The sequence below is a fragment of the Alexandromys fortis genome, unplaced genomic scaffold (genome assembly GCF_014885135.2).
Source record: "Alexandromys fortis isolate MF-2015 unplaced genomic scaffold, M_Fortis_MF-2015_v1.1 scaffold_50, whole genome shotgun sequence".
Lineage (NCBI taxonomy): Eukaryota > Metazoa > Chordata > Mammalia > Rodentia > Cricetidae > Alexandromys > Alexandromys fortis.
In genome coordinates, this window is record NW_026067932.1 from 3,110,398 (window position 1) to 3,133,021 (window position 22,624).

A 22,624-nucleotide genomic window follows, 5' to 3' on the forward strand; every position below is an offset into this window, starting at 1 on the left:
ATTTTAATTAACTTGTTATTTGACCAATCATTTGTTTTATATGATTAACAACTTACACACACTTGAGGGAAAGCTCGAATGGAGAGTTTTGTAATGGAATTTCAAAAAATCAATATAACAAAGACAAGCTGGGCCCTTAAGCTCCGCCCCAGCGACACCTGAGCACATGTATGAACAGACATGAGTGAGAACTTCTGACAGGAAGTCAGCGATGATCAGAATTTACATGATCTCTCGCTGAGCACCCAGACAAAACTGAGAACGGCCCACCCAGGTCCTAGAGCCGTACTTCCCCAGCAGACCCCATCTGAACACAGTTGCTAACCATGGCCAGGCCTGGTTCATTCCTGAATCAGAAACGCAGAACTACAAATAAAGACTGACCAAAGAACCTTGTACTTCAGCAATCCAATCTACTCTGAATTCCTAAAACAGGGTTAGGGGAAGCGTGTTAAAATAAATTAACGACATAATGTATTATTAAGGACCGCGTCATTTACCGGGGATCCCTTTGGCAAATATAATTTTTTACATTTAACAATTTTTATGTGTTTACTTCTACACAGGGAAAACAAAACCAATATTTGATGCCACTATAAATCAAATTAAACGACACTGAAGGAAAAGTAGAAAAAGAGAGAGAATAGTGAAACTATAGGCCACAAAGATGAAGCATAAAAACATTCTTCAGTTTATTTTCTAATTTCAGAGGGAACACAGCTGAGGAGCAGTTACTTTAAATAGTGTAAAATATGCAGAATTATTTTTGACCCTACCTGAGGCTTTGTCTCCACACACGACACAGAGGTCAAAAACCTTATTTGGTCCCTGGTCAGGAGAATTTTCTGTAAAGAGCTTTAGGGAAGAAATGCGTCATTGATCAGCGAGAGCTTCATGCTGTCCAACAGTGAAAGAACAGTCAGGGACACTGCTTGCTTCAACCTAAGTGACCCTTCAACTAAGAACTACATCTCTATGGATGTAGCAGCGAAGCTAGCCTTCTTCCACAGAGAAAAAATACTTCAGTGTGATCAAGGCGAAAACTATGAGTATCTATTTCCTTGTTCCACAATAATCACACCAACTCATTCAGAAACCACCTTTGTTTCTAGTATTGTAAGAAGGGGTGGGGAGGGCAGGAGGCTCTTTGTGAATTCAAGTCCAGCCTGGTCCACTTAGTTCCAGTCTAGCCAGGGCTACATAGGGAAGCTCTATCAAGAACAAAACCAAAACACCAAAATCCAACTGGTGGCTGAGAGCACTTGCTGCTCTTTAGAGGTCATGGGTTCGGTTCCTAGCACCCACATCAGGTGGCTCACAACCAATTTGTACACCTAGTTCCAGGGACTGACGCCTTCCTCGGACCTCCACAGGCACCTGCATTCACGTTGTGCATGCAAACATCCTCAGGTACACACATACATATAAAATAAATAAATCCTTTTAGTGCGACACATAAATACGCGAGTATTTTTAAATGTAAGCTACTCATACACACTGAAATTAGTCATGTATAAAATCATTCATATAGAAACACGTCTCAGTATTCTATAGTTTTAAGGCCTTTCATGACATCTGTCTTTGACAGTTCAGAACCTTTCCAATGAAACGACCCAGAAAAGATATAGAGTAGAGCTGGTGGTGACAAAATGGTGTGAGGCTAGGGGACGAGGATCTTTGTGTGAAGGCAACCTGGGCTGCACAGTGAGACCCTGTGTCACACAAATGAGTCCCTGGTTGTGGACAGATTAATTATAATTATGCAAATATGACTGCTACACAGACACCACATAACGGTCATTGCTGAGATGAGGCGGAGGGGCCTTGAGTAAACTACGGAGCCTATTAACTTGTATAAAGAGCGCATCACTGTGCACAGCTACTAGGATGCTACTAAGGAGCTGTAGTTTCTTCTTCAGATTTACTTCTCTATCACTCTTTTGTTAGTTGCTTCCCTGATAAGAAAGACATGTTTTTTTTACTGTGATTTACCTGGAGGTGTGGTGTGGACAGATCGGGAGTAGCAAAGAACAGCTGGTTGACCCCTGCGGCATCTGGAGAGGCGAGGAAGACCTTTCCCGGGGCGGAGGCTTCATGATTAGCCAGAATGAACTGCTTGCCCTGCGTGCTATGGTCAAGTGCTGTCACAATCTGGAGTTTCTGCTCGCTCTGCTGCTCTGTAACAATCTAACACAACCATGCACATTAATAATCGATTTAACCCAATTGTGTCTGCTTCCTTTTGAGGCAGGTCTGGCTATGTAGCCAGACTGCCCTTGAACTCACAATCCGCTACCATAACTGGCTTTTGCTTTCCTTTAATGAATCAATTTTAACCTCAAAACAAGCTAGAATAGCAAGTTATACACTTTTTAAATGACAATTCTCCTTCTAATGATCTCTGAATTTGATGCCAGCCTGGTTTACAGAGTAGGTTCCAGAACAGCCAGGGCTACACAAAGAAACCCTGTTTCAAAAATACAAAATAAATCAATAAATGGATAAATCAATAAAAGTACGATAGCAAGATTGTTTGGTTCTGATTAATCACTACTTTGATTCCTTCCTTCCTTCCTACACTACATGTCACTCAACGGTTCTTCACCTGTGGGTTACAACACCTTTTCCAAACCTCTATCTAGAAACTATTTATATTTTGATTTCTAACAATAGCAAAATTTCAGCTATGAGGTAGCAATGAAAATAACTGTATGATTGTGAGTTAAAAGTCTAATGTTCACTTAGTTTTTAGAAAACAGAACTAGATACACACATGACCTACCTACCTGTCACTGGGATGAAACATTAGATGGGTAAAAGGGTATTTACTACAGTGTAACAGAATAATCTTTAAACAGATAATAAACTTGGTCTCAATGGAGAGTAGTAACTAGGTAAGCAATTCGCAGGTCTCAGGACCCCTCGACACTCGATAAAAGTCTGGAGCCAGCTCTCTGTCAAGTTAGACAACCACATCAAGATCCAGGAGGATGGAAAGGACCCCATCAGCTGCAGAAGTGACCCAGCAGGAGGAGGGACGTGACAAGAAGCACCACTCTCAAGGGGAATGTCACCAAGCTTCTCAAGAGCCCCCGGTGACAGGACATGTCCTGCTCTATCTAGACGTACAAATGCTTGAGAGGGCTCAGGACAGCACAGAGGTCTGGCAACACCTGCTGAAGGACGCTCCTGAGGCCTGGGGACATGTTCTGGCTCTACCCTGGCTGTCCTATGGGAATAAAATGAAGAAAGTGGGGGTGGGGAAGGCCTAATAAAATTTCTAAGATAATTAAAAACCCTTTATTCATTTAAAAACTTCTTATCATATTCACTAATAGGAAATAACATTTCATGAAAGCTAAGTTTATTTCTCCACTAAATACGCAATAGCAAGAGTGGTGCTGTTTTACATTTCTGTGAGCTCTTTCAATATCTGATTTAACAGAGTTGTAAGTTCATATCTGTTCCTTCCTTTGCACTATTAGAATATGCTGTTCTGGTTCAAATTTAAAAAGAAAACTCAGTCTTATAGAGATAGTGCAGAAAAGAACAGAATATTTTAATAGCATGTTGATCTGTGGAACGTGTTCACCGATAGCACCAAACATGACATGCAGCTTTGCAAAAGTCAGTGGCAGTGTGGACTCAGGAGTCACATCGCGTACAAATGGAGAACCCAGGGCAGGGCAGGGAGACCACTGAAGAAACAGGTACTATGTCTCATGAAGTCATAAACATTCTAATCTTTTTTCTTACAATTAATCATTTTGTCCACTATTATTTATGCCCAGTCTGGCCTTGAACTTGAGATCCTCCAGCCTCTACCTCCTGAGTTCTGGGACTGTAGGCATGTGCCAGTAGCCTGACAGGTAAATTAATAATTTTTATAGGTACTAATATCGTGAGGAAGACTTTATTACATTATTACATTACTATAATCATAAGACTTACTTATATGAGGTAGTCGAACCTTATCAACCATATCATAGTATGGTTATGATACAACTTGACTGAACTATGCAGATATTTGTTTGCACAAACTATCCTATCCTAGTTATTATCTCATTATTGTGCATGTGTGTGTGTGTACACACGCGTGTGCACAAGAGAGAACTGCATGTGTGTGGTGGTCAGAGGACACCCCTGTGAAGTTGCTTCCTTCCTTCCACCTTTCTGTGTCCCAGGGCTTGAACTCATGTCACCAGGGTTGCTCAGAATCGGCCTCTACTTGCTAAGCCACCTCAAGGGTCTGATCCAGTTATTACTCTCAGACCTTAAACCAACTGCCCTGGATTATACTGCAGATCTCGACTGAGCCTGCTTATTTTTTAATATTTTTAGTTTTGAACATTTACTTGCATGAGTGTGCACGTGTGTGCACATGTGCACACATGTACTCCATAGCATGCACCCTTAACGTGCATGTGGAGTGAGAGGACACCTTCAAGAGTTCTCTTTCCTCCTCCTCATACAGGTTCTGGGGACCAAACTCTGGTCGTTAAATTTAGCAGCAGGCACCATCTCCCTGGTCCCTGAGACTGGTTGTCATGGGTGCTATTGCACAGCAGGGCCTATTTCTCTTTCCTACAGGGAACGGAGGCCAGGGAAGGTCACTAAGAGGCAGCATTGTGTTTTCTGATGCTTGCTTCTGGGGCCTGACATGTCTCAGCATTTTTAATCACTTCAGAAATAACCATGTCAGATGTGGTCAAAATAGTTCAGACTGAAGAGTCAAAATTAACTGTGTCTATGGGAGTAACAGGTCACAAACTTTGGATAACATCCCCAAAACATATGCCATAAAAAAAAAAAAAAACTGAGGCTGGAGAGATGGCTTGGTGGTTAAGAGCACTGAGTGCTCTTCGAGAGGACCTGAGTTCAATTCCCAGTACTCACATGGAAGCTCACAACTGTCTGAAACTCTGGTTCTAGGTGATCTGATACCTTCACACCAATGCACATAAAATAAAGTTAAATAAATTATATATATATATACACACACACACACACACACACACACACATTTAAGACTGTAGTCATTTAAGACTGGCCTCAGATTTCCTAATCCCCAAACAACATTCCCTGATCAGATCCCCTCCTACTCCTAACTCTTTATTAGCTTTTCATTTATTTTTATAAACATTTAGTCTATGTGCATTCCACAGCCCCGTACAGACTGAAGCCATACTACTTACCACAATTTACTGCATTATTTAACTCCTTCTCACCACACAGAGACGCTATCTGAAAGCTGGGCTATCTCCACCCTGCACTCCAAAAGCTAGTACAGACATTTAGCATAAGCGAAAGCTCGGTAGGTCAGCAAATGAACCGTAAACTAGACATACCTCACCCATCTGCTGCTCAATAATTTGATGTGCAATTTCTTCTATAGTCGCCATGATCTAACTGTCAAATTATCTGCCAAAGATGAAAAAAAAAAACCTTTTACAATTATACACATAATACCTAGTGAAGAATTTGTAAGTGGAATTATATGCCGCCTGCGATTTTCTTTGAAATAATTCCAGTTAAGGTAGTGCGGTGTGCGAGGGACTTGACCGATGGTTCTCAATGTTCCCAATGCTGCGACCCTTTAACACAGCGCCTCGTGTTGTGGTGACCCCAACCATAAAATTCTACGCGTTGCTACTTCATAGCTCTAACTTTGTTACTGTGATAGGTTGCAATGGTAAGGATCTGATGGAGGAAGGTCATTGAGCAATAAAGAAACTGCTTGACTGGCCCTGATAGGTTAGAACATAGGTGGGAGGAGTAAACAGAATAGGATGCTGGGCCGAAGAGGAAGTGAGGTCAGACTCTGCTCTGCTCCCGGAGAGACCCAAGAGCTCTGCTCTCTGGAGCAGAGACGCCATGCTCAGCTCTCCTGGGTAGACTCGACAGCTCTGCTCTCTGGAGCAGAGACCAGGCTCCGCTCTCCCAGGCAGCTCCGACCCAGGATGGACGGAGGCTAGAATCTTCCCAGTAAGCGCACCTTGGGGTGCTTAAACACATCATTAGAAATGGGCTAGTCCAGGTGCGAGAATTAGCCTGTAAGGGCTAGAGTTCATGGGCCAAGCGGTGTTTAAATGAATACAGTTTGTGTGTTATTTCGGGCATGAGCTAGCAGGCGGCTGGGGTGCTGGGGACGCAGCCCCGCCGCTCCTATTTCAACAAGGATCTGATATGCAGGAGATCTGATAGGTCACCCCTGTGAAAGGGTTGATCAATACCCACAAAAGCGCTGTGACCCACAGGTCGAGAACCACTGTATTAGCCAAAACAAGATGGACTGTGTACTAGCATTGGTGAACATATTGTCAGCTGAGGGAGGTACATGCTGGGGGTTCATCTAACTATTCTGTTTTTGTACACTCAGTCCTAACTGTTGTAAAATGCTTCTCCTAGAAGTCACATGCTATTACATGGAAACACCCGTCCCTGGAGCAGGCTGCTTCCTGTGACCTGTTATTGGTCAGGGAGGTCTCTGAGACCCACAGACAATACAGGCAATTGCTGCTGCTGCTGGCTGTTCACAAGAACTGGACGGTATGACCCTACTGCTCTGGTCACAGGAACTAAGAGAAAGGAGGCTGGAACTGTGCTGGAAGCTTCTTTCCTGCTGGCTAGTCTTCAGTGCCAGGTGTTGCTGCGCACCGCGCCTCTGTGTTTGCGCTCTGTGCGCTGGCACCCAGTTCGCGAGCTTCGGGCAAGGGGCTGGAGGTTAAAATACACAGACACACAGCGACACGGATCATCCTTGAATTTCCCAAGAATGCTCCCTTTATTGTGTTCAGGGGCAGATTATATAGAGATAGCCACGCCCCAGCCAAACCCACCAGAAACCACTCTCCTGCCATCAGGAACTCCTGAAGGTCTCGTGCTCAGAGCAGCTGTAGACACTCAGATCAGGGGATTACAAGAAATTCAGGATCTGGGGTCTCACTGCTCCCAACAAGGTGTTGTGCAGGCTGGGGGATTGTTAGCTATAGTTGTACACAGCTGTAGGTTTTGAGATGTGACATTACTGACCTGATAACTAAAGTGTCCCCATTGGGACAAACAGGTGGCAAGTTTGTTATGGCCATAACCAAGTGCTCTCTGCTATGACCTGAGGCCCGCTTCACAGAGGGGAATTCACGTCTAGTACTGTAAACACAGTAAGAAGCCCAGGGCTGGAAGGGCCAGGCTAGAACAAACAACATACAGAGATCACCAGGACACAGCCAAAGACCTAGCCCCCTGAACAAAGGTGTTTGATTTCCTTCTGCCGCTGTGAAGTCTTTCTAAGCCGTAATTCCTCTACCTTCATGTGAACATGATTAAACCAGGGAGAGTTCCATCGTAGAATGTTTGCCTAGCATGCCAGAAGAGGCCAGAGTTCAATTTACAGAAACATAAAGGCAGCAAGCATCCAAAACAAGAGCAACTCTCCCTTTAAAGTCTAGCTTCTGATGACTTTAACATTGTCATTTGGTAACTTCTGTTTTAATGCCGCCACCAACCGAGGCTTACACTAAGTGTTGTCCCTTTCTGGTCCTTGAGGACGGCCAGATTATAACCAGCTAGTTTTCAAGTGGTAGACCTCAAAGTCCAATATGATTTCTCTAATTGCAACTTCAAAGAATTTTTTTTTAAGTTTTGTGTGACTGTGTGCACGTACATGTGTGGAGGCCAGGAGGGCATGCGTGTCCTCCACCATCACTGTCTATCCTTTGAGGAGGAGTCTTCCCTTGAAGCTGGGGTTCATGTTTTCTTGGCTAGGCTTGAAGACAGCAAGTCCCACTAATGCCCCTGTCTCTGCCTGCAAGCCATCCCTCCAGACCCCACTTTACTATTTTGCAAAAGATCCAACAAACAGATTTACTATTACCCATCTTCTCAATATCCATCCCAGTCTGGTCTTTATCTATGGGATTTGGGCTGTCATTTGCTAAATTTACAGTCTAGCTGCACAGACAGTTCTTGCAGTGTACCGTGCTTCTCCATCCTTGGTAATGGCTTTTCTCTTCACCCTGAATGTCACAAATCACTGACCAATATATGTGCTCAAGACTGCACAAAAAAGAAGACCAAAAGGGCATTTTTCTTCTTTAAAATTTTTATTTTTTATTATGTGCACGTACTTAGGTTTGTGCACAGGAACGAAGATGTTTGGAGGGCTGAAGAAGTGTCTGGTACCTTGAAGATGGAATGACAGGCAGTATTGAGTTGCCCAGTGTGGGTGCTGGGAACTGAACGTGGGTCCCCCGGGGAAAGCAGCCAATGCTCTCAACTGCTGAGTCATCTCTCCAGACCCTTGTTTTTAAAGATAGGGTACCAGGTGGCCCTGGATGGCTTTGAACTTGTTATGTAGCTGAGGATGACCGTGAACTCCTAACCCTCCTGAGTCTACATATTGGAATTACAGACATATGCCAACATATTCTACAGACTGTTGATGGCTTAAACTATTCTACCTTCCCAGAGACGCAATTTGCCACTGTGCTTCAAAAACCTTAAATTGCTTATTTTCGGCACCAGAGGCCAAGTCCGAGTTTCAAGTTCTGGTCTGTTAAAGAGTGCTAGAATTCAGAATTGTAACCTCAAATTGTAATAGCGACTAAGTGCACAGGCTATTATATAATATCCTTATTACCTGAGGCTGATTCTTCAGAAATAAGACAGTCAGCACCATCTCTGAGAAGTATGGAAGTGAAAATACACCCATGGCTGATGTCTTTAGTGGGTAATGAGTGTGCCATTCGGGTTAGCAAGCTGAAGAAATGTTAAGTAAGAAGAGGACACAGAAGAACACGGCTATCACAAGACTTAGCAAAATCTTATGGAAGAGAAACTCAATTAGTCATTGAAGGGTTATATATCTTTATTAGACTGAGGTAGAAAGGCAACAGCGTGGGGATGAGGGCAGGAGAGGATGTTTTTCCGGAGGACCTGGGCTTGATTCCCAGCACCCACCTGGTGCCTCACAACTGTCTGTAACTCCAGTTCCAGGGCACACAACCCCTCTTCTGCTCTCTGGAGTCATGAAGACGGAACACAGACATACATGCAGGGCAAATACCCATAAAGATAAAATGACATTTCAAGAGCATTAACTCTGCTCTCTCTCGTACAATCTCCTTGACCTTCTCTTTTCATCCTGTCCATGTGTACGGTTGAATTAACAAAAAAATGCTCAGTTTCTTAAACACTGGATCTCTATTCCACACAAGACCATGTAAGGGAGTCATCACAAATCTGGCAACAGCAAAGGTTTCTAAATATGTAAGGACCAAAAATGAACTCAGAATCAAATACACAGTAAATCCAAGGTGTTGCTGGCAGCACAGGTCCACCCGAGTTGTATGGAGCCACGTCACTGCGACCTTTGCTTTAAACATAGAACACGTGTGTGTTGTGCAGACCTGCTTTCTTGACCTATGACACCATGAACTCTGCCCGAAACAACTCAGCTCAGACTACTGGGTGCTCTGAAGGTTCTTTCCCTGATACGAACTTTTCAGTTCTTAAAGAAACAGAAGGGTTTAATTACAGAAAACGATTATGTAATTATTTGTAATTATTATAAAAAAGATTTCCTAATATTTTCCTGCCTCTTTTTTCACTGTCTAATTATCAAATTAGCACTGAGGTAGTTTGAAGGAGAGGGCCTCATAGGCTCCGAAGTTTCCACTTGGTGGAACTGTTTGGGAGAGACATACAGATATGGCCTTGCTGGAGGAACTGTCTCTGGGGTGGGTTTTTGAGGTTTCACTGCCGCCTCAACATGGAAACCCTCAGTTACCGCCCCAGCGCCATGCTTGTCACGACCGTGGACTTTAGCCCTCTGGAATATTAACCCTCAAATTAAATGATGTTTTTGTTTTTCAAGACAGGGTTTCTCTATGTAGCCCGGGCTGTCCTGGAACTCACTCTGTAGATCAGGCTGGCCGCCTGCCTCCGCCTACCAAGCACTAGGATTAAAGGCACGCACGATGGCCGCCCGGCTAAACACTTTCTTTCATAAATTGCCTTGGTCTGGAGCTTTGTCTATTTGTTCAATAGAAATACAAGACAAAAACATTTTTAGACGGTAGAAATTATAGGATGGATTTTAAAACTGCTGTTGTGGGGTCTGGAGAGACGGCTCAGCAGTTGGCGGCACATACTGGTCTCACAGCAAACCAGGATCCCAGCAGCCACAGCAAGGAACTCACAACTACCTGCAAGTCTGGCTCCAGAGATCTGACACTTTCTTCTGGTCTCCATGGACACTTGTTTTTATTAAAATAATTATATATGTATACACACATATATACATACATTGGTTTATTGGTTTTTCAAGACAGTTTCTGTGTAGAGCCCTGGCTGTTCTGGAATTTGATTTGTAGATCAGGCTGGCCTCAAACTAAGATCCACCTCCCTGTCTCCTGAGTACTGAGATTAAAGGCATGCATCCAGCATGCTCAGTTTATACAATATATTTTAATCATGTTTAATCCATTCTCCCAATTCTTCCCCATCTCCCGACATTTTTATTTATTTTTATTATTAGTATTATTTTGGTTTTTCAAGAATAGGTACCTCTGGGTAACCCTGATTGTACCAGAATTCACTCTGTAGACCAGGCTGACCTCAAACTAAGAGATTCACCTGCTTCTGCCTCCCAAGGGCTGGGATTAAAGGTGTATACCACTGTTTAGCTATAAACAGCATTTTAAAATTTTAACCACGAGGGGTGGAGAGATGGCTCAGAGGTTAAGAGCACTGGCTGTTCTTCTAGAGGTCCTGAGTTCAATTCCCAGCAACCACATGGTGGCTCACAACCATCTGTACTGAGATCTGGTGCCCTCCTCTGGCGTGCGGGCATACATCGAGGCAGAATGTTGTATACATAATAAATAAATAAATCTTTAAAAAAAAGAAAAAAATTCTGTATCTTTAAAAAAAAATTTAACCACGAGTGTAATTTCATAAACTAAAGTGTACACTGAACTTTCAGTCCTGCTTGGTCCCACAGCCGTTCAGTATTAAATAAACGCACAGAGGCTTATATTAATTATAAACAGTTTGGTCTATTAGCTCAGGTTTCTTATTTACTAGCTCTTACAACTTAAATTAACCCATAATTCTTATCTATGTTTAGGCCTGTGGCTTGGTACCTTTACTCAGTAAGGCATTCTCACCTTGTTTCCTCTGTGCCTGGCTTGTGACTGAATCTCTGTCTTTCTTTCTCCCAGAATTCTCCTATGGTTGCCCTGCCTACATTTCCTGCCTGATTACTGGCCAATCAGCATGTTATTAAACCAATACAACAAATCTTTACAGTAAACAGAGCATTAACCCACAGCATCTTCCATTTTCCATACTAGTTTGCCATAGAAACCAGGTGGTGCACGCCTTTAATCTCAGCCTAGAGAGGAATATAGGACAGAAGGAGACAGCTCTCAGACACAGTCTCATTCTGAGATTCCTGGAGGCAGGATCGCCATTTTGGACTGAGTAAGAGCCAGTGGCTGGCTGTTTTGCTTTTCTGACCTTCAGGTTGAATCCCAATTTCTGTCTGTGGGTTTTTATTAATTATGCTACACTAAAGCTAGCATTTATTTTAAAAATTATAAGTGATATTCATTTATATTTTAGGACTAAGCTGTTTTTCAGGTATGGATAACTGTCTAACTCTTCCTAGCCATACTGTAGAATACCCAAATTGACAAGAAAAAAAAAAGCCAAATCATCTTTGCAATATAGATTTATTTCTAATATTCATGATGATGTGAAAAATAAATAACCCCATCTTGATTTTTCATGAGGATTTGGCTGCAGAGAACATGAAAGACGCCGAGTTGACACTGTAATAAAGGTATGAAACACACTGCAATAAACCAAAAGAATAATTTGAATGTTTAAGATTCTTCAAGTAAGGGGAGAAAAAAAGCTCTGAGAAGTTGCTACAGTCAGTGAAAAGTATTTATTTGTATCCTACAAAGAGTCTTATTCACTTGCAAAACCTGTGCGTGTTACATATACAGTGGGTATATGTGTCACCATTAAACCGTTAGCAGTGGCTCATGGGAAAGGGGATTCATTAGTCAGGGCCTCTTTAGAGCTAGTGATGAAATCCACAATGTTTCTTTACTCAACGGTGCTCTTTCCAACAGAATTTCCAGAAGTAATGCGACCAATTCCAGCAGTGTTTTACCAGGTTTAAGGGATGTCAAATTTGTAATTCAGCGAGATAGCACAACCAGTATTTCTAACACGGTCTAGTAGCTAGTTTAAGATATGTTTAGGAAGGGAGCATACTTGAAAAACTGTTTTTGCTGCCCCGTGCAAGGGCACACAGGCTGGAGAGACAGTAAATTTTTTTTTTTTTTTCTGGTTTTCTCGAGACAGGGTTTCTCTGTAGCTTTGGTTCCTGTCCCGGAACTAGCTCTTGTAGACCAGGCTGGCCTCGAACTCACAGAGATCTGCCTGCCTCTGCCTCCCGACTGCTGGGTTATAAGGCGTGAGCCACCACACCACACGACAGTAATCTTAACGTCAATGGATTTTTTCTTTTTCATGAATGAAAGTTCAAGGCTAAAAGGTCTTGTTAAGTTTCTGCAGAGATGCTGCTGGAGAAAACATAGGGGAGAACGTTGGCTTGTAGAAGAAATCAAAGTGTGCAGAAACAAATGTACTTTTACCCACTGAAGGAGGCACCTGTGATGTGGGATTCCCCTAAGTATGCTGTGAATTTGTTTTATTACCATTGGTTAATAATGAAGCTGCTTTGATCTATGGCCAAAGCCCTGTGGTGATAACACAGATTAATAGAAATGGGTTCATTTAAGATGTAAGAGCTAGCTAGAAACATGCCTGAGCCACCGGTCAAACAGTGTTGTAATTAATACAGTTTCTGTGTGATTAATATTCAAGTGTGGGCAGCCAGGAAACCAACACGCAGTCTCCACTTACACGCCTATATAAAAGGCACGGAGTCAGTTGTGCTGGGCGGCCCTGTTCGTTCAGGAGCTGTGGTGCTGCCATCTGGTCTGTTTTCCAGTACTGGCAAACAGGCTCTGCCCACAGAGCTTCACAGCAAGCAGAGGAGGCTCTTAAGATAGTCAAGGTCAAAGGTCACCGAACTGAACAATGATGCTAAGTCCTTGATGGAGCATAAGTCTGATTTGGTTCATTTTTTCCATAACGATTTATGGCTCTCAAAACAGTTGTCATTTTGTTTAAAAAAAAAATCCAATGATTTGAATTTGTTGTTTCAAGGAAGTAACTGGCATATATTTATGTTAAAAGATAAAATTGAAAGTTTAATATGAAAAAAACAGGGCGAAAACTTGCTCCTTAGAGATGTTTATAGTAGAGATGATTTTTTTTTTAATTAAAAATAACCTCCTCAGGCAGGAAAAATGGCTCCAGGGCTAAGAGCGCTCGTCCTTCCAAAGACCTAAATTCGGTGTCTCCACCTGCATGGTGGCTCACTAGCTCCTGGTACCCCAGTTCCAGAAGATCTGACACCTCTTCTGCCCCTGAGGGCACTGTACACCCTGGATACATACATGCAGGCAAAACATCCATACACATAAACTAATTTTTTTTTCTGAAAATCTGGTGGAAAGTCCCCTCCCCAGAAAATCACAAGTTCATATTCCTTTAAATGCCAATGCTATATGTCAAATGTCAACATGTTTACAAAGCACGAAGTTGGTCCAAGGAATTCCCTCTGAAGGGATCCCTGAGGTAAAACTTCAACAACTCTCCTGCTGAACAGAAAACATGGAGTCCAATGCCCTCAATACCCCCATTTTAATCTCCCACTTCACCTCTGAGACCCAGCACAAATTCCACTTTTCAGACTATTTCTGGATGATCCAGTGTAGATTGTGTACAGGGAGAATTGACTGGGATTCAAGAACAGACTTCTACGAATACCTAAAATTTTTGAACAGAGGCCCATTTTTCTAGAGACAGTTTTAAAAGATTGTAGTGTGTGTGTGTGTATGTGTGTGTGTGTGTGTGTGTGTGTGTACGCACAGAGGGTCTTACAGTGTTCTAAGTTTGTCTTGGCCATCACTGGGGTGGGAATTACATACTTTATCACATCCACACTAGATATATAGGGTTTGTTGCCATGGTTTTGTCCCCTTCAAAACCTTTCACCTGTTTTACACTGAATGATAAAACCAGTTACATTTATTGGCACCATGTGTGCTTTTGTTTTTGTTTTTTTGTGGTAAAGGATACATGTATCTTCATTAATGACAATGAAAGCAACATTAAAATAGCTTTTGTAAACCAGAGTTCAGAGGCTCTGCCGGAAGCAGTACACAAGCCCAAGCCTGACCCGAACACATGAACTTTGGTGACCGCCACCCTTCCACCACAAGCCTCTGGAGTGACAGCAAATGGAAAAATTACATTGTATGCAAAGGTTCAAGACGCACACCCAAAGGTTAGAGGACATTTTGATCCAAAGGACATAGCACCTTTCCTTTATCTTCTGCAGGTCTTCTGGGGTGTGGATACACAGCTTCTAAGTCAGCCTGGCCTGGAATGCCAGGCCATCTTTGGTGCCCCAGCCTCCAGAGGACTAGGATTACAGGTGTGCTTCATCAGCCTGGCTCCTACGGGTCAGCCAACGTTTTCCTCATCAATATTAAATATTAAATTAATAATAAATTCCCACTTTCCTCACCTTCCTGAAATCTCCCCTAATTTACTTGAATTTCTGCCCACAAAACTTACAATTCCTAAAACATGCTCCCAAAACGATTTTCTTTTCATCTTGGTAGTTTGAACAGAAGAGAACAGAACAATAATCTCTTTCCAAATTTACCAAAGCGGACACATAAAGTTTAAAAACAATCGCTCCACCGGGTAAACAAGCAGACACTGTTTAAAACAAACAAAAACCCCTCCCTCAAAGTCTAAGGCGCACTTTTAACTTCCAAGGGGTGGGAAAAGCCCTAAGAGGATTTAACTCCAAGTCTTTTTTTGCTTGTCCTTTCCAACTCAGGCTGACCTACTTACTGAAGGGTAAGGGACAACCTGGCCATACCCGCCCTTCACAAGATGCCATCTGCAGGAACTGGAGACAGGACTCTTAACAAAAGGGCTACCGGGCGCTCTGCTGTGCCCAGGGCAAGAGATACCGTGGGCCACCTTTCCTCCAAAACACGGTCGCTGGAAGAAGAGTCAAGTGCGGGCGGAGGGCGACATCCGTAGCCCCGGGGTCCGCGGCCCGCCGCTCTCCGCCCAGCACCCACCACGCGCGCAGCCCCGGGGCGGAGGAAGCGGCGGCGAGACGGAAGCGTTCCCCGCGGGTGAAAGGTCACCGTCCCCGCCCGGGCTCCCGCGACTTCGGGCGGTCCGCTCACCTCCCGGGCACTAGGCGGGCGGACCGGGCGCTCGCACACTCGGGCGCTCGGGCCCCCCGGAGCCGCGACACTTGGCGGTTGAGCCGTCCCGTACCCGACTTACCCCTTCCGCCGCGGCGGCCGCTGGGCTGCAGAGAGCTGACGCGAGGGGGACCCGAGGCCGAGGGGGACAAGGGGAGCTTTCTGGGTTTGTGGATTTGGGGGTGGGGGTCAGAGTTCGTGACCCCTCCCTCGGCTTGGCGGTGCGCGGTGCTCTCGGCGCCTGCGCGGTAGCGCGGTGGAGCAGCGGCCAGCGGCGGTGACGTTCCCTGGGTGAAGCCGAGGGCCCCGGAGTCCAGCGGCGGTTCTGGAAGTCGATTGCCCCCTGCAGGTGTGGAGGGAGACCGTCGCCTCCGCCGCCGCCGCCGCCGCGTGACGGTCAGATGTCCTGCATCTTAGATGCAACTCTGACGCCGGGCCTCCGCGGGCACTTGCAGCCCATGTGCACGTACCCTAACACATATGATTAGAAATCAATGACAACCGAGGGCTGGAGAGATGGATCGATGGTTAAGAGTATTTGTTGCCCCACCAGGGAACTTGGTTTGATTCCCAGCACCCGTAGGACCGATCGGTCACAACCTTCTGTAACTCCGGTTCCATTGGATTTGGTGCCCTCTTCTGGTGCACAAACATATGTGTAGGTCAAAAACCCTACACTCAAAGTAAAAATCTTGAAAGAAGGAAAAGACAAGACTTTTGAAACCGGGTCTGTTGGAAACCCAGTCAGGTATTTTGTTTTTTAGTTAGGTTTTTTTTTTCCTGTTTGGTTTTCGAGACAGGATTTCTCTGTAGCTTTGGAACCTGTCCTGGAACTCGCGCTGTAGACCAGGCGGCCTCCAACTCAGAGATCCACCTGCCTCTGCCTCCCGAGTGCTGGGATTAAAGGCCTGCGCCACCAACACCGGGCCAGACAGGTCTTTTAACTCGTGATCCTCCCGCCTTCCTCTCCAGTGCCGCAGGATTGTTTTTTAATATGGGTGGTTTTACCTGTGCTGCATGCCTGTGCAGAAGTGTGCCCGGTGCTGGTATAGACCATCAGATCCTCAGGATCTGAAGTTACAGATGGTTGTGACTATAGGGGTGCTGGGAATTGAACCTTTGTCCTCTTAACTGTTGAGCCATCTCTCCAGTCCCTTAAAGAATGTTTTGAGTAATAATAAACAACCTAATCGATTTGGGATTGATGTCTTTAATCTCTAGAAAACTGGACTTTGTTTTATAGGCACTCTCAGATTATAAACTATTAGCTAAGGAGTCTGGGTAGAACCCGGCCACATACAACTTCCCAGCAATAGAGAACAAGCTGAGGCAAAATCGCATCAAATTGTACTTCGTACTTGGCTGATGTAGTGAAGGGCAAGAACACATTTACTACTGTGTAGGCTACCTTCTTAAGGGCTCTGTTGTGTTCCTTTTGCTAGGCGATGTATTCCCAGATATTTAACAGTTCCTGGTGGTCAGTAAAGATTTGCAAAACGAAAGGTCACTGATGGAACATCACGTCCTGTCAGGCAGACCTGTGGCAGAAAGCTCTGCCCTGAATTCTAAGCACTGTGTGATCCAGACTTTAAGAAGTGAGCTGGAAATTTCCTTTGCGTCTAGATAAGCCCTGTAGATTCAGAGCAGAATTCCAAGTTGGGGCAGTGGACCAAAACTTGGTTGTGCTGGGCAGAATAATTGTTGTCCCTTATGTTCCTGGTCCCTCATGCCTGTAATCCCAGCACTTGGGAAGCAGAGGCTAAAGGAACAGGAGCTCAAAGACATTTATTGTTGTGAGCTGCAGACCCCTGGCCCCTTGACTTTCTTTGCCTGCCTCAGACCCTTTGCCTGCTGGAGTGAACTGAGCAAAACAACTTGTTTACCTGTGCCTGCAGCTGCTCTGAGCACGAGACCCTGATGGTGGGGGGAGTGGGTTCTGGTGAGACCTGCAGCTGGAAATCCTAAGAGCTGGGGTATGGCTATCGGTTAAGGATCCCTATGCAATCTGCCCCTGAGCACAATAAAGTTGGTATTCTTGTATCAAGGATGACCCGTGTCCCTGCCCCCCTCTGTGTGTGTGTGTGTGTGTGTGTGTGTGTGTGTGTGTGTGTATGTATGTATGTATGTATGTTTTGAAATCTTCTGCCTAGTTTCCAGCTCACATACCAACCTGTAGTAGCATGGGCACTACAATCCATGGTAACAGTTTGAAGGTAGCCTGGGCTACATCTTAAAAAAAAAAAGTGTTGCCATTTTCCAATGGAATGAAGGATTTAGACATAGAAAAGGGACATGCAGCCTTTCCTAGCAATTAGAACCATTTCATACTTAGTTCTCTGAGAGTCCACCTCTATCTTTTAGTGTTGTTTGGTTTGGCCACAACACAACCCTCCCAATACCCTTAAATTGGTCCCAAATGTGTAAACTATGAAAGCAAGCTGGGTTCAAGGGAAAAGGCACTTGCCTTGTTTTCTTTATTCTCAATGCTCAATCCAGTTAATGTACTTAAGTCCAAGAAGTTGATTTATTAAAACTTGGGCGGGGCGCAGTGGCTCATGCTTGTAATGCCTACTTCGTAGGGTAAGGCAGAAACATTCCTATGAATATTAGGCCAGGGTGAGATCCTGTGTCAAAACTAACCAAATAAATCAGTCTTGGTAACACAAACCACTTTAGGAACGTAACTGTAGGTGACATGTCTCCCTTGGCCAAACTTTAGCAACAGGGGGCTAGTGAGGTTCACCTTAAAGGTACGGCTTAAAAGACTTCATTAAAGCTGGGTTTGGAGGCTCATGCCTATAATCCCAGTTACTAAAGAGGCTGAGGGGAAGGTCTGAAAACTGAAGGCCAGTTTGGATGACATGGTGTCAAAAATAAGTTTAAAAAAATAACTCTAATAAGGGACTCCACACCAGCAGTAGATATTATATATAGTAAATTTATTTTGTATAAATTATAATACATATTAACATTATTTACAATGCTTTTTTTTTATAAACTATCTTTATATGAACAGTAAGATACAAACCATTATCACTTTAAGTAAAAAAGTGTTTTGAGGAAAACATTAAAAGTCATTTAAAAAGTATTTTGAAACTGGTTCACACATACAGCAAGAGACTCCATGAGAGGGAACGGTGTCTCCCTCCACTCCCCACGCCAAAGGAGAAGGACTATTTTTATACTTAGGTTTTTTTTTAAAAAAAAAAAAAGCTATTGCCTTTATTTTTTATTTTTTCTAGAAGGCAAGTTTACCATCAGAACCACAGCCGTCACTGCAGTGTAGTAAAAAACTTGCTTCCCTTCTTAAGATTCTGTCCTAGAAGTAACTAGAAAAAACACCATAGATTGTCGTTTAGAAAGTAACGTTAAAAGTGGCATAGGCTCCAGAGTATGTGGACTGAAGATACCTTTTAGGGGCCCGTGGAAGATACTCAACAAGCAATGTCTATCCGCTGTGTGTAAGGCATTGTTATGACATGTGGTAAGCCTCCAGGTGACAGGGCGTGGTAAGAAGGATGCCGGTCGGTTTAGGAACTGAAGATACAGGACACAGGAACGAGAGCATCTAGTCTAAGGGAGAGGAGGGGGAAAGGACCCCATCACTGAAGTGTCAGACAACAAGGAAGGGGAGCCGTGCTGATTGACGTGAGAAAGGGAGCTATGAACGGAGAGAGGCTGAAGTGTGTTCACTTGGAGTGCACGGGATAGGAAGAGTTGCTCCACACCAAACTGGGAGTGCCACTGAAGCCTACAGGAATAGGAATTCGGTCAGAATTCTGCTTTAGGCAGATCGCTTTGGCAAGGTTTAAAACAGACCACACAAAGGAGGCACTGGAGTCAGAAAATAGAACTGGCTTTCTAGATGTGGGGTTGAACCCAGGCTGTATATATAGGAGGCAGGTGGTGTGCCACTGCGTGGTGCCCCCAGCACTGAGGGGAAGCGCCAGTGACCGCAAGGGCAAGGTGACGAAGGGAAACGAGACTGGAAAGACAGGAGGGACCTAGGAGTCAGGTCCTAGAGCCCCACGCGGTGTCCTTTCCTACAGAAGGAAACAGGCTTGGCTGGGAGAAAGATGAGTGTCAGTGGGGCCACCGACGCGGACCACAGGATGGCGAGAAGCGTGGGCGCAAGAGCTGATGCAGAACAAGGTCTTTGGGGGCTGTGTCAGTCGCAGCTGAGTCCCGTGACTGAGGCAGGGGCATGGTGAGGATGAGGCGGGGGAGCTGCTTTGAGGAAAACAGATCCTTACTCAAAACACCTTGGGAATCCCGTCCTCGCTGTTTTCAACTAAAGCTCCAGGGATCCAAGAGAAATAAATAGAATAAACGCATTATCTATCCTATATATATAGATATATAGATCATATAGAACGACGAGATGGAAATTCCAGCGGTCTGACTACGAGGAGCACAGTGGGAGCACGTCCAAAACACATCCCCATATGCTGTGATGACTACATCAGGTTCCGAACTAGGAGGCTTCCTCCATCCCTACGGGGCCCACTAGGTATTTTGCTAACAAAAGCATACTTTTGAGTCTTTGTCCTCTGACCTCATTTTTAAAAAATGTTAGCAAGTAAAGAATCCAGCTTCTTACTGGAGAAAACTAGGGCCATCAGGGAAAACAGAACAATGCTGGTTACATCAAAAACGGAAAGAGGTTCAGAAACATGGGATAATGTAAAGAGTGGCCTTTTCGTTCTCTTAGGGCGTGGGGGGGAGGGGGCTTCTGCATTCAGCTGCTGCAGACAGAGGGGCCACTGCTTACGGGTACTGAGAGTATCACCTCTCCTAGCTCAGTCTGCCATCTCTATCTGTGCTTAGGAGACAGCTGAGCAAGGTCTGAGGGCAGCACATGTCTGTGTGCTGAGCAACATTCCCGGGACCCACAGTCGAGATGTTCCCCACATCCAGACTGTTAAATGTTAGTGATGGATGTAGCTCGTGGGGACAGTGTCTTCCCAGAGACTCTGGGTTCAGGAATACTTTTCAAAGTAGTTTTATGGCAAATTATAAATATTTGCCATTGAATGAGTCAGGTTAAATGAATTATTGACCATATTTACTAGGTTATGAAGGGATCATGAGGGGTAGGGAATGTGGTCTCATTCCACATTTAGAATGTTTTTATGGGGGGGTGCACTATCTGAGAGTTTATATATTGTCTTTTCCAAAACTTTCCATAGGACTAAGCAATTGGCAATTATAATCACATACAAATTTCATTACATAAGAATTACTTTGTGCGCTAACTTCTCTTTGTATACATTTAGATTTTGAAGAGATTCTTGATTCAGAATACTGGCTAATACTTCTTAGTCTTTTTGAGGCTCATGAGCAAATCTTAAAGAGGCTGAGAATTCAAAGAGAGAAAAGGTGGAAGAAATATAAACTATAAATAACCCTGGTCTCCAAAGGAATACACTACACAAATCACACAGATGCTTACATGGAAAACATTTACGTGACCCAATTAAAACAAGATGCAAAGGACGGATTCACCTCCTGTGAGAAGGAAGGTTGCATGTGGGGTTCTATGAGATTGCACAGGGCTTCAAATTATGCCGTAGCCAGAAACAGCTGAGAAAAACTACATCTGTTACCTCAGGCCTAGATTATCTGTAGCAAGTGGCATCCAAAAGGCCTCCTGAATGTGTTCAAAATGGAAAAATAGTATTCAGGATAAACTTTCCAACTTTTGACATCACACCAAATTAAAAATCATATATAAAGAACCAGAAATCTCTTGCAGAATTAAAAATCATATATAAAGAACCAGAAATGTCTTGCATCCTTTAATGTAATAATCTATGGATAACCTTGAGTTTTAGGTGACAGTTTAAACTCAGCCAACAAAATATTTAAACACTGAAACAGTTTCAAGCGTGTTATCTTGGTTCTGCTGCTGCTAATCAGTAAGGCTACGTGCTAGGGGCTTTACATGTTAGACAGGAAGTGGGCCAGAATCAAGAATATGAACCTTCCCTAGTGAGGGACACTGACCGGCAAAGTCCAGTGTGGACGTGGGAGCTGAGGCAGGACAATGGGTTGAGATAGCCTGGGCTACAAGGAAGGCCTGAGTCTCAAAGGAGACAGAGGGTGAGAAGAAGAGGGAACTTTGAAAGTCAAGGGGAACAAAATCAAAGTTGCATAAAATTTCCTTTAAAAAATGTGACTGATTTCAGATAACTTTAAAAATACATGTTATAGAAAATAAAACATCGTTTTAGATATAAATACTAACAATGACTTGGTCTCTGAACTCTTAAGAATAGTAGGGGATTCTGGGTAACAGGTTCCCTGCCATATTCTGTTTTTTTGATCACTGAGCTCGGAGGCACACATATGTAATCCTGCAGTTGAGAGGCCAAGCAGATGAATCCCCAGGCTAGTATAGGTTACACAATGACCTCCAGGGCAGCCTGGACTCCAGAGTGAGCCTCTGTCTCAGAAAACCAAGAAAAAAAAATCACATTTACACTGAACTGGCAGTTTTAAATACAGAGCAGGCACGGTGGCACAGGCCTTTAGTTCCAGCTCCTCAGAGGCCGAGGCAGAAGACCGCAGCTCAAGGTTTGCCTGAGCTACACAGTTATCAGTACAGACGGCTGGGATTTCACTTCACAGTTACTGAGGTAGAAGCTTGCTATGTGGATCTCTATTGCAATATAAAAATTTTCATCTAGGTTTATTTAGTGATGCAAAAGTCTGCATTTTCACCAGCAATTTTGTAATTGCAATTTCTACACCAAACATTGTATGGAAGTTTGCTCCTTAATATGTGTGTTTTACTTGCAAAGACTTACCAACGGTGAGAGCGTCAGGATGGAAGGCAGAGACAACGGCATGGCCGGCGCATCAGCCGTGTACGGTAAGTTCTCGTCTTTAAACAGTACTTTAGGATTCAGTGTGAGTCTCAGAAACAATTCTGACCAGCAAGTAAACATCGGCATTTTAATAAATAACACATGAAAAACACCTTTAGGAACTGCATATCCCTAACAAAACAGTTTATCTGCTAACAGCTGAGGACGGGTTATCTTGGCAGTGTTCTTTTTTTACATGCCATCTGAAGAGCTCTAACTCCATTGCGCTGAGCTGCGCCTCCACCTTGTCGGATCACGGAGGAAATGAAGCCAACGCTGCTACAACACTGTGCCCTCCTGAAACGCTTCTATCCACCTGGCAACGAGAGAGAACTGTTAGACCTGGGACACCTCTGAGTGTACACACTGCTGACT

General features: G+C 44.0%; 2 protein-coding genes across 6 annotated transcripts in view; both read right to left on the bottom strand.

Moving 5' to 3' along the window:
• Nr2c1 (nuclear receptor subfamily 2 group C member 1) overlaps nucleotides 1-15,697 on the bottom strand; it is a 49,119-nt gene extending 33,422 nt beyond the window's left edge. The window contains exons 1-4 of one of the 5 annotated variants that reach the window (XR_007592378.1): nucleotides 15,463-15,697; nucleotides 5,349-5,421; nucleotides 1,993-2,187; nucleotides 777-855 (exon numbers count right to left, since the gene is read on the bottom strand). Coding sequence is in view for 3 of the 5 variants with exons in the window: in XM_050145635.1 (XP_050001592.1) it covers nucleotides 777-855; nucleotides 1,993-2,187; nucleotides 5,349-5,402 (328 nt within the window). In the remaining 2 variants the exon portion in view is untranslated. Of the gene's footprint in view, nucleotides 1-776; nucleotides 856-1,992; nucleotides 2,188-5,348; nucleotides 5,422-15,462 lie in introns of those variants that run through there. The other 4 variants (XM_050145635.1, XM_050145636.1, XM_050145634.1 and 1 more) reach the window with 4 other exon arrangements.
• Nucleotides 15,698-18,300: 2,603 nt separating this feature from the next.
• Nucleotides 18,301-22,624, bottom strand: part of Fgd6 (FYVE, RhoGEF and PH domain containing 6) — a 112,913-nt gene continuing 108,589 nt past the window's right edge. The window contains exon 21 of the mRNA XM_050145625.1: nucleotides 18,301-22,565. Coding sequence (XP_050001582.1) covers nucleotides 22,529-22,565 — 37 coding nt within the window. The 3' untranslated portion in view covers nucleotides 18,301-22,528. The remainder of the gene's footprint in view (nucleotides 22,566-22,624) is intronic.